This window comes from Arachis duranensis, chromosome 5 (genome assembly GCF_000817695.3).
Source record: "Arachis duranensis cultivar V14167 chromosome 5, aradu.V14167.gnm2.J7QH, whole genome shotgun sequence".
Classification (NCBI taxonomy): domain Eukaryota; kingdom Viridiplantae; phylum Streptophyta; class Magnoliopsida; order Fabales; family Fabaceae; genus Arachis; species Arachis duranensis.
In genome coordinates this window covers 22,631,104-22,641,478 of record NC_029776.3, presented here as the reverse complement: position 1 = coordinate 22,641,478, position 10,375 = coordinate 22,631,104, and the positions used below count along the sequence as shown (strand labels likewise).

Genomic DNA, 10,375 nt, shown 5'->3' with positions numbered 1-10,375 from the left:
CTAATCCTAATCCTAATCCTAATTCTAGAGAGAAGAGAGAGCTTCTCTCTCTAGAAACTAACTCTAAACTAATCCTAATGAGTGTGAATGAATGGAACTCCCTTTGCTCTTCAATCCTTGGCTTTAAATAGCAGTTTAGGCGCCAAAGTTGGTTGGAATTGGGCTCCACAACCCTTGAGAATTCGTTGGTCACGTTTTCATTAAAAAATCATAAACCAGTACCGACGCGTACGCGCACAGCACGTGTACGCGTCCATGGGGTGATTCGCAAGGTGCGCGCAAGCGCCAGGTGCGCGCGCGCGTCCATGGGCGAGTTCAACTTCTTTGACTTTTCATGATTTCTCCACTTTGCATGCTTTTCCTCTTCACTCCTTTGATCCATTCCTAGCCTTTTCAATCTGAAATCACTAACAAACATATCAAGGCATCTAATGGAATCAAAGGGAGATTAAAATCATCAAGTTAAAGGCCTAAAAAGCATGTTTTCACATTAGATTTAGCTATTTTAAGTCCTAAAAAGCATGTTTTCACATCTAAGCACAAATAAGGAGACAATCACAAAACTATGCTAATTCAATGGATAAATGAGGGTAAAAGGTATTAAAATCTCTTAAAATCAATGCAAGATAAACCGTCAAAACGGGGTTTATCAACGCCCATATAGTTGGCCTCGCATCTCCCTCTTTGGAAAATTGTACTAGCGTGCCATGCCCATGTTCCAGCGTGCCACGCCCATAGTTCATCCTCATTCCAGGAGCTGGCATGCCACGCCCAACGTCCAAGTGGCACGCCCAGATGGTTAATGAGGGGTGGCATGCCTCGCCTTGGCCTTCAAGTGGCACGCCTAAGTGAGGATGAGAGCTTGGTGTGCCACACCTTCGATCCCAAGTGGCACGCCCATGTATTTGGACCTTCAACCTTGCCTCCGAAAATTTGTACTAGCGTGCCACGCCCAACTCCTGGCGTGCCATGCCCAAGTGATGATGGCCCTCTTTAAGCTTGGCGTGCCACACCTGGCTCCTCAAATGGCATGCCCAAGTGATGATAGGAGCTTGGCGTGCTATGCCTTCGATACCAAGTGGCACGCCCAAGTTCTTGGACCTTAGGATTAATGAACTGGCGTGCCACGCCCCATGTTTCAAGTGGCACGCCCATAGTGGTTGATGGTCCTGGCGTGCCACGCCTAGTTTGGCGTGTCACACCCCTCTTGTGGCTTCTAGCATTGCCCTCTGGAAACTTGTTCTAGCGTGCCACGTCCAACTCCTGGCGTGTCACACCCATGTACTTTCATGGCGTTTGCTCTGAGTGGCATGCCGTTTCACACGCCCAGCTTTGTTTTGTTGTTTTCTTCCCTTTTTGTTTCACTTTTCACCTAAAATTCAGCACAAACCCATTTCAAAGCAATGTACCATAATACTTATCATTTAGCTCATGAAATTGCATTGAAACAATGAATATGTGCTCTTTTTATGGTCCTTTTGCATAGGTAAAAAGGGTAAATGATGCAAGTCATCAGTGATCTGCCTATAGAGTGATCCAGTTACATCTTGGCCATCTCAGAGAGGCCATCATAAAAGATCTTCAGCCTGGTCCATTCTGAAATCATGTCGAGAGGGCATCTCCTGATCAGTTGCTTGTTGGTGCACGAAATTGTGATCTCAATGGCACCAACAACTTGGTACGCACAATTATAATCTCAACTCTTTGTCAAAACTTCGCACAACTAACCAGAAAGTGCACTGGGTCATCCAAGTAATAAACCTTACGTGAGTAAGGGTCGATCCCACGAAGATTGACGGCTTGAAGCAAGCTATGGTCATCTTGTAAATCTTAGTCAGGCAGATTCAAATGGTTATAGAGTTTTAATAATTAAAAGATAAATAAACATGAAATAAAGATAGAGATACTTATGTAATTCATTGGTGGGAATTTCAGATAAGCGTATGGAGATGCGTTATTCCTTCTAAATCTCTGCTTTCCTACTGTCTTCATTCAATCCTTCATACTACTTTCTATGGCAAGCTGTATGTTGGGTGTCACCATTGTCAATTACTACTTCCCGTCCTCTCAGTGAAAATGGTCATCTACGGTTTCTATACGGCTAATCAACTATCGAATTTCTTGTTTCGGATGAAAAATACCATGCACAGATATCGTATAGCTAATCAGCTGTTGGTTCTCGATCGTGTAGGAATAGGATTTACTATCCTTTTGCGTCTGTCACCACGCCCTACAGTCGTGAGTTTGAAGCTCGTCACAGTCATCCCATCCCAGATCCTACTCGGAATACCACAGACAAGGTTTAGACTTTCCAGATCTCAAGAATGCTGCCAATGAATTCTAGCCTATACCACGAAGATTCTAATCTCGAATTCAGATGCCCCATTGTCAGAGGGGGGTCGATATGAATCGTTGATTAGAAACCCAAGAGATATGCACTCTAGCTTTCGCAAGTAGAATAGAAGTGGTTGTCAGGCACGCATTCATAAGGAAGAATGATGATGAGTGTCACGGATCATCACATTCATCAGGTTGAAGTGCGAATGAATATCTTGGAATAAGAATAAGCTTGAATTGAATAGAAAAACAATAGTACTTTGCATTAATACTCGAGGAACAACAGAGCTCCACACCTTAATCTATGGTGTGTAGAAACTCCACCGTTAAAAATACATAAGTGATAATAGTGTTCATTGACTTCGGCCCCAGATGGGGAACCGGAATAACCAAGACATCTAATACAATAGTAAAAAGTCCTATTTATACTAAACTAGTTACTAGGGTTACAGAAATAAGTAAATGATGCAGAAATCCACTTTTAGGCCCACTTGTGTGTGCTTGGGCTGAGAATTGAAGCTTTTATGTGTAGAGACTTTTCTTGGAGTTAAACGCCAGTTTGTAGCCTATTTTAGGCGTTTAACTCTAGCTTGTAACCTGTTTCTGGCGTTTAACACCAGAATAGGGCAGGAAGTTGGCGTTTGAACGCCAATTTACGTTGTCAAAACTCGAGCAAAAAGCGTATAAATTATCCGCTCATCACAAAACCAAACTTAAATTGTTGCTTGTCCCCAAGCAACTGAAAATCAAATAGGATAAAAAGAATGGAGCATACAATGAATCTCACAATATCAATGAAACTTAGTCCTGAGCGGAGCTAGTAGCTTTTTGCTTCTAAACAGTTTTGGCATCTCACTTTATCCTTTGAAATTTAGAATGATTGGCATCTATAAAAACTCAGAATTTTGGATAGTGTTATTGATTCTCCTAGTTCAGTATGTTGATTCTTGAACACAGCTACTTTATGAGTCTTGGCTGTGGCCCTAAGCACTTTGTTTTTCAGTATTACCACCGGATACATAAATGCCACAGACACATAACTGGGTAAACCTTTTCAAAAATAATTAAACTAATTTCAAGATAAAATTTAAAATCCAAGTACTTCTTGTTCTTTTGTAGTTAGGAACATTTTTCATTTAAGAAAGGTGATGGATTCATAGGATTATTCATAGCTTCAAGACATAGACACTAGACACTAATGATCATGTAATGAAGACACAAACATGGATAACACATAAAGCATAAAATCGAAAAACAGAAAATTAAGAACAAGGAAATTAAAGAACGGGTCCACCTTAGTGATGGCGGCTAGTTCTCCCTCTTGAAGATCCTATAGAGTGCTTGAGCTCCTCAATGTCTCTTCCTTGCCTTTGTTACTCCATCCTTATTGCTTTTGGTGCTTCTATCCTTAGTTGCTCCCAATAGTCGTGTGGAGGAAAATGTATCTCTTGAGGCATCTCAGGGATTTCTTGATGAGGAAATTCCTCATGCTCTTGTTGAGGTCCATGAGTGGGCTCTCTTGTTTGCTCCATCCTCTTTTTGGTGATGGGCTTGTCCTCTTCAATGAGGATGTCTTCCTCTATGACAATTCCAGCTGAATTGCATAGGGATCACCTTTTTCTTGGCCACAACTTCACAGAAGTGGTCTTGATAGACCTTTGAGATGAATCTCTCCATCTCCCATGACTCGGAGGTGAAAGCTTTTGCCTTTCTTTTCCTCTTTCTAGAGGTTTCTCCGGCCTTAGGTTTCATAAATGGTTATGGAAAAACAAAAAGCAAAGCTTTTACCACACCAAACTTAAAAGGTTTACTCGTCCTCGAGCAAAAGAAGAAAGAAAGAAGGGGAAGAAGAAGAAAATGGAGGAGATGGAGGGTGATAGGTGGTTCGGCCAAGAGGGGGAAAGGTGTTTGTGTTGTAGGAATATGAAGGAGTAATGAGGGGTTTATATAGGGGTGAGGGAACGTTAAACGCCAGCTTTGATTCCTTTCCTGGCGTTAAACGCCAAGCTGCAACCTGTTTCTAGCGTTTAACACCAGTTTGTTTCTTCTTTCTGGCGTTTAACGCCAGTAAGTTTTTCCTCCAGGGTGTGCTGTTTTTGATGCTGTTTTTTATTTTCTTTAATTTTTGCAATTGTTTTTGTGACTCCACGTGATCATCAACCTAAAAAAAATAAGAAATGACATAGATAAATAAAATTGGGTTGCCTCCCAATAAACGCTTCTTTAATGTCAATAGCTTGACAGTGAGCTCTCATGGAGCTTCACATATGTTCAGAGCATTGTTGGGACCTCCCAATACCAAACTTAGAGTTTGAATGTGGGAGTTCAACACCAAACTTAGAGTTTAGTTGTGGCCTCCCAACACCAAACTTAGAGTTTGAATGTGGGGGTTCAACACCAAACTTAGAATTTGGTTGTGGCCACCTAACACCAAACTTAGAGTTTGACTATAGGGGCTTTGTTTGACACTGCATTGAGAGAAGCTTTCCTTGCTTCCTCTCCAAGGTTACAGAGGGACATCCTTGAGTTTTAAACACATGGTAGTCATCATTCAATTGAAGGATCAACTCTCCTCTGTTCACATCAATCACAGCCTTTGCTGTGGCTGGGAAGGGTCTTTCAAGGATGATGGATTCATCCTCATCATTCCCAGTGTCTAGGATTATGAAATCAGCAGGGATGTAAAGGCTTTTGACCTTTACTATCATGTCTTCTACCCGTCCATAAGCTTTTATCATGGATTTGTTTGCCATCTCTAATGAGAATTTGGTAGCCTGTACCTCAGATTCCCAGTTTTTCCATTACAGAGAGTGGCATTAAGTTTATGCCTGACCCCAGGTCACACAGAGCTTTCTCAAAGGACATGGTGCCTATGGTACAAGGTATTAAGAACCTTCCGGGATCCTCTTTCTTTTGAGGTAATGTCTGCCTAATCAAGTTATTCAGTTTATTGGTGAGCAAGGGGGTTCATCCACCCAAGTCTCATTACCAAATAACTTGGCATTCAACTTCATGATTGCTCCAAGGTACTTAGAAACTTGCTCTTCAGTAATATCTTCATCCTCTTCAGAGGAGGAATAGTCATCAGAGCTCATGAATGGCAGAAGTAGGTTCAATAGAATCTCTATAGTCTCTAAATGAGCCTTAGATTCCTTAGGTTCCTCAAATGGAAACTCCTTTTTGTCCAGAGGACATCCCATGAGGTCTTCCTTACTGGGATTCACGTTCTTCTCCTCCTCTCTAGGTTCGGCCACACCAAGTAAGGTTATGGCCTTGTAACTCTCTTTTTGGATTCTCTTCTGTATTGCTTGGGAGAGTACTAGGAGGAGTTTCAGTGACTCTTTTGCTCAGCTAGCCCACTTTTGCCTCCAAGTTTCTAATGGAGGACCTTGTTTCATTCATGAAACTGAGAGTGGCCTTAGATAGATCAGAGACTACATTTGCTAAGCTAGATGGATTCTGCTCAGAATTCTCTGTATGTTGCTGAGAGGATTATGGAAAAGACTTGCTATTGCTAAACCTGTTTCTTCCACCATTATTAAAGCTTTGTTGAGGCTTTTGTTGATCCTTCCATGAGATATTTGGATGATTTCTCCATGAGAGATTATAGGTGTTTCCATAGGCTTCACCCATGTAATTCACCTCTGCCATTGCAGGGTTCTCAGGATCATAAGCTTCTTCTTCAGAAGATGCTTCTTTAGTACTGTTGGATGCATTGTGCAATCCATTCAGACTTTGAAAAATCAAATTGACTTGTTGAGTCAACATTTTGTTCTAAGCCAATATGGCATTCAGAGCATCAATCTCAAGAACTCCCTTCCTCTGAGGCGTCTCATTACTCACAGGATTCCTTTCAAAAGTGTACATGAACTGGTTATTTGCAACCATGTCAATAAGTTCCTGAGCTTCTGCAGGCATTTTCTTCAGGTGAATAGATCCACCTGCAGAATGGTTCAATGACATCTTAGACAATTCAGATAGACCATCATAGAATATATCCAGGATGGTCCATTCTGAGAGCATGTCAGACGGACACTTTTTGGTCAGTTGCTTGTATCTTTCCCAAGCTTCATAGCGGGATTAACCTTCTTTCTGCCTGAAGGTTTGAACATCCACTCTAAGCTTGCTCAGCTTTTGAGGAGGAAAGAACTTGGCTAAGAAAGCCGTGACCAGCTTATCCCAAGAGTTTAGGCTATCTTTAAGTTGAGAGTCCAACCATATTCTAGCTCTGTCTCTTACAACAAAAGGGAAAAGCATAAGCTTATAGACCTCAGGATCAACTCTATTGGTCTTAATAGTATCACAGATCTACAAGAACTCAGTTAAGAACTAAAAAGGATCTTCTGATGGAAGTCCATAAAACTTGCAATTCTGTTGCATCAGAGAAACTAATTGAGGCTTTAACTCAAAATTGTTTGCTCCAATGGCAGGGATTGAGATGCTTCTTCCATGTAAGTTGGAATTTGGTGCAGTAAAGTCACCAAGCATCTTCCTTGCATTATTGTTGGGTTTGGCCATGTCTCCTTCTTTTTCGAGATTCTCTGTAAGGTTTTCTCTGGATTGTTGTGCTTTAGCTTCTCGTAGCTTTTTCTTCAGAGTCCTTTCAGGTTCAGGATCTGCTTCAATAAGAATGTCCTTGTCCTTGCTCCTGCTCATATGAAAAAGAAGAGAACAGAAAAGGAAGAGGAATCCTCTATGTCACAGTATAGAGATTCCTTTATGTGAGTAGAAGATAAGAAGAATATAAGAGAAAAAAAAGAAAAAAAATTCGAACACAGAGAGAGAAGAGAAGAGGGTTCGAATTATGAGTAGAAGAGAAGTGTTAGTAAATAAATAAATAAATAGAGGGGGATGAAAGAGAGGAGTTTTCGAAAATAATTAAGAAGAAAAGGAAAATATTGTTGTTTTAATTTTAAAATATAGTTAGAATTCGAAAATTAGGATAAGAAATAAAATTAAAATTAAAATTTAAAACAATTAGTTAATTAAAAAGAATTTTGAAAAAGGGTGAGGAATTTTCGAAAATTAGAGAGAGAAAAGTAGTTAGGTGGTTTTGAAAAAGATAAGAAATTGTAAAACAAACAAAAAAATCAATTAGTTAGTTGAAAAAGATTTGAAAATCAATTTTGAAAAGATAGGAAGTTAGAAAAGATTTTGAAATCAAATTTTTGAAAAAGATATGATTGAAAAAGATATGATTGAAATTTATTTTGAAAAAGATTTGAAAAAGAAATTTAGAAAGATTTGATTTTGAAAATTAAAGTTAATGACTTGACTAACAAGAAACTAAAAGATATGATTCTAGAATTTAAAGGTTGAATCTTTCTTAACAAGAAAGTAACAAACTTGAATTTTTTGAATCAATCACATTAATTGTTAGTAAAGTTTTAGAAAATTTGAAATGAAATTAAGAAAAAGATTTTGAAAAATAATTTTTAAAATTTTCAAAAAACAAAGAAAAAAATGAAAAAGATTTGATTTTGAAAAAGATTTTGAAAAGATAAATTTTTGAAATTGAAATCTTGACTTGACTAACAAGAAACAACTTATTTTAAAAAAATTTTGACTAAGTCAACCCAAAGATTTCGAAATTTATGAGTGAAATAAGGAAAATATATATTTTTTATTTTTTGAATTTTTAATGAGGAGAGAGAAAAATACAAAAATGACTCAAAACATGAAAATTTTTGGATCAAAACAAATGATGCATGCAAGAACACTATGAATGTCAAGATGAACACCAAGAACACTTTGAAGATCATGATGAACATCAAAAACTTATTTTTGAAAAATTTTTAAGAAAAGAAAAACATGCAAGACACAAAAATTAGAAATTGTCGCTAGACTCAAACAAGAAACACAAAATATATTTTTTTGTTTTTATGATTTTATTGAATTTTTTTGGATTTTTCGAAAATTATTTTTAGAAAAACGAAAAAGAGAAAAATTTTTTTGAAAGATTTTTGAAAACATTTTGAAAACAAAATAAAGGTTGAAACAAAAAAAATTACCTAATCTGAGCAACAAGATGAACCATCAGTTGTCCAAACTCGAACAATCCCCGACAACGGCGCCAAAAATATGGTGCACGAAATTGTGATCTCAATGGCGCCAACAACTTGGTACGCATAATTGTAATCTCAACTCTTTGTCACAACTTCGCACAACTAACCAGCAAGTGCACTGGGTCGTCCAAGTAATAAACCTTACGTGAGTAAGGGTCGATCCCTCGAAGATTGACGGCTTGAAGCAAGCTATGGTCATCTTGTAAATCTCAGTCAGCCAGATTCAAATGGTTATAGAGTTTTAATAATTAAAAGATAAATAAACATGAAATAAAGATAGAGATACTTATGTAATTGATTAATGGGAATTTCAGATAAGCGTCTGGAGATGCGTTATTCCTTCTGAATCTCTGCTTTCCTACTGTCTTCATTCAATCCTTCATACTCCTTTCTATGGCAAGCTGTATGTTGGGTATCACCGTTGTCAATGGCTACTTCCCGTCAAGGTTGCGAGAACCGGACCGGTCAATAAACCGGTGAGGTTACTGGTTCAATGGTTCACTGGTTCGACCGGGGTTCAACCGGTTTAATTAAATATTAAATACAAATATTAAAAAACCTAGGAAGTAGTTAATGTGATATAAATAATTTGGTCAAAGAAAAATTGTTAGCAAGAAAATTTTAAAAGAATGAGCATGGCGCAAGAGGATTATAAAGGATAAAAGAAAACAAATGTAGATTTATTTGAATAATGATATTATACTGTATTTTACCATTCACCAACCTGCCTATAGAATGATATAAAGTGCTTGGCAAGCTCAATAGCAAAGTTCTCAATAGAAAGTAGTTCAGAGCACTCCTTGGCTTTTGCATATAGCTAGCAATATTTTCATAAAAAATATCAAAATTGAACAGATGTGATGATGGAGGATGAAAGACAAATAGCATATGCAAGCAAATTCCTTGTTCTTTAAGTTTGTAGACAGTAATATATACCCAACCTATAGCATGAATTCAGGGTTGTAAACATTTTATGTGATCTAAATTTAAATACTGGTATTATATTATAAGCATCTAAGACAGAAATACTTGCAGTTCTTGTATTTCCTAGAAGTGTAAGCAGAAAATATCGGTCTCTAATCAATATCTCTTTGTATTTCTGTCTATTTCTATCTAGAGACAGAATCAAATCAAAACAAACCTAACATCATATCTATTTAGCCACTTCTTGAAAAATACAATTGAAACCAACAGAAGGTACAAAGCAGCATATGAGATTCAGACATAATTGTTTTGTTAAAATGAGTAGATCAGACGACAACAACAGTTTATAACATTTACAATAGATATTTTAATAGACTAAAATATTGAACTAGTAAAGTTCAGAAAAGCAAATAATTGATTTTAAATCCCATCAGAAAGCAAACAGATTCGCACTCCAAATATCAACATACAAACATATAGATATCAGAGCTTAAAATGTTAACTTTGGATAGTGGTACAAATCACGCAGAAAATTACTAACATAGAAGAAGAGAGGAAGAAGAAGGTTACAGTGTTCTTCATGGTGTCAGTGGCAACGATATCGAAGTTATCATCACGGAGATAAGAGTTGACACAATCAGAGAGGAGGTTGATGCTGACTCGCCACTCCACAACGTAGTGTTTTCCTTCCTTCGTCTTCCACACGCGAGCCACCCTTACCCTCTTTTTCCCATGCCTTTGCTCGAAGTTGAATCCCTCTACTCTTTCTGCCACGGGAAACAAAATCATGAACAAATAACAAATAAATCAAAATCGCAAACAAATAAATCATATAATTAAGCACAGAAAATCAGAAGGCAGCGAGGAGGACTAAGTGAATAACTGAACAAGAACAGAGTCTTACCGACGGCGAGTAACGGCGAGGAAAGAGGAGGCGAGCTCGACGATGACGAAGGAGGAGGCGAGCTCGTCGACGACCAACGAGGAGGCGAGCTCGGCGACAAAACAGGACGCGGTGGTAGTTGCGGCTCTCAACGTTGTCGCTGCTG

General features: G+C 38.2%; 1 protein-coding gene across 1 annotated transcript in view; it reads right to left on the bottom strand.

The window, feature by feature from the left end:
* LOC107488723 (uncharacterized) overlaps positions 1–10,115 on the bottom strand; it is a 13,682-nt gene extending 3,567 nt beyond the window's left edge. The window contains exons 1-2 of the mRNA XM_052261673.1: positions 9,897–10,115; positions 9,123–9,219 (exon numbers count right to left, since the gene is read on the bottom strand). Of these exons, the coding sequence (XP_052117633.1) occupies positions 9,123–9,219; positions 9,897–10,115 (316 nt within the window). The remainder of the gene's footprint in view (positions 1–9,122; positions 9,220–9,896) is intronic.
* Between the last annotated feature and the right edge of the window lie 260 nt (positions 10,116–10,375).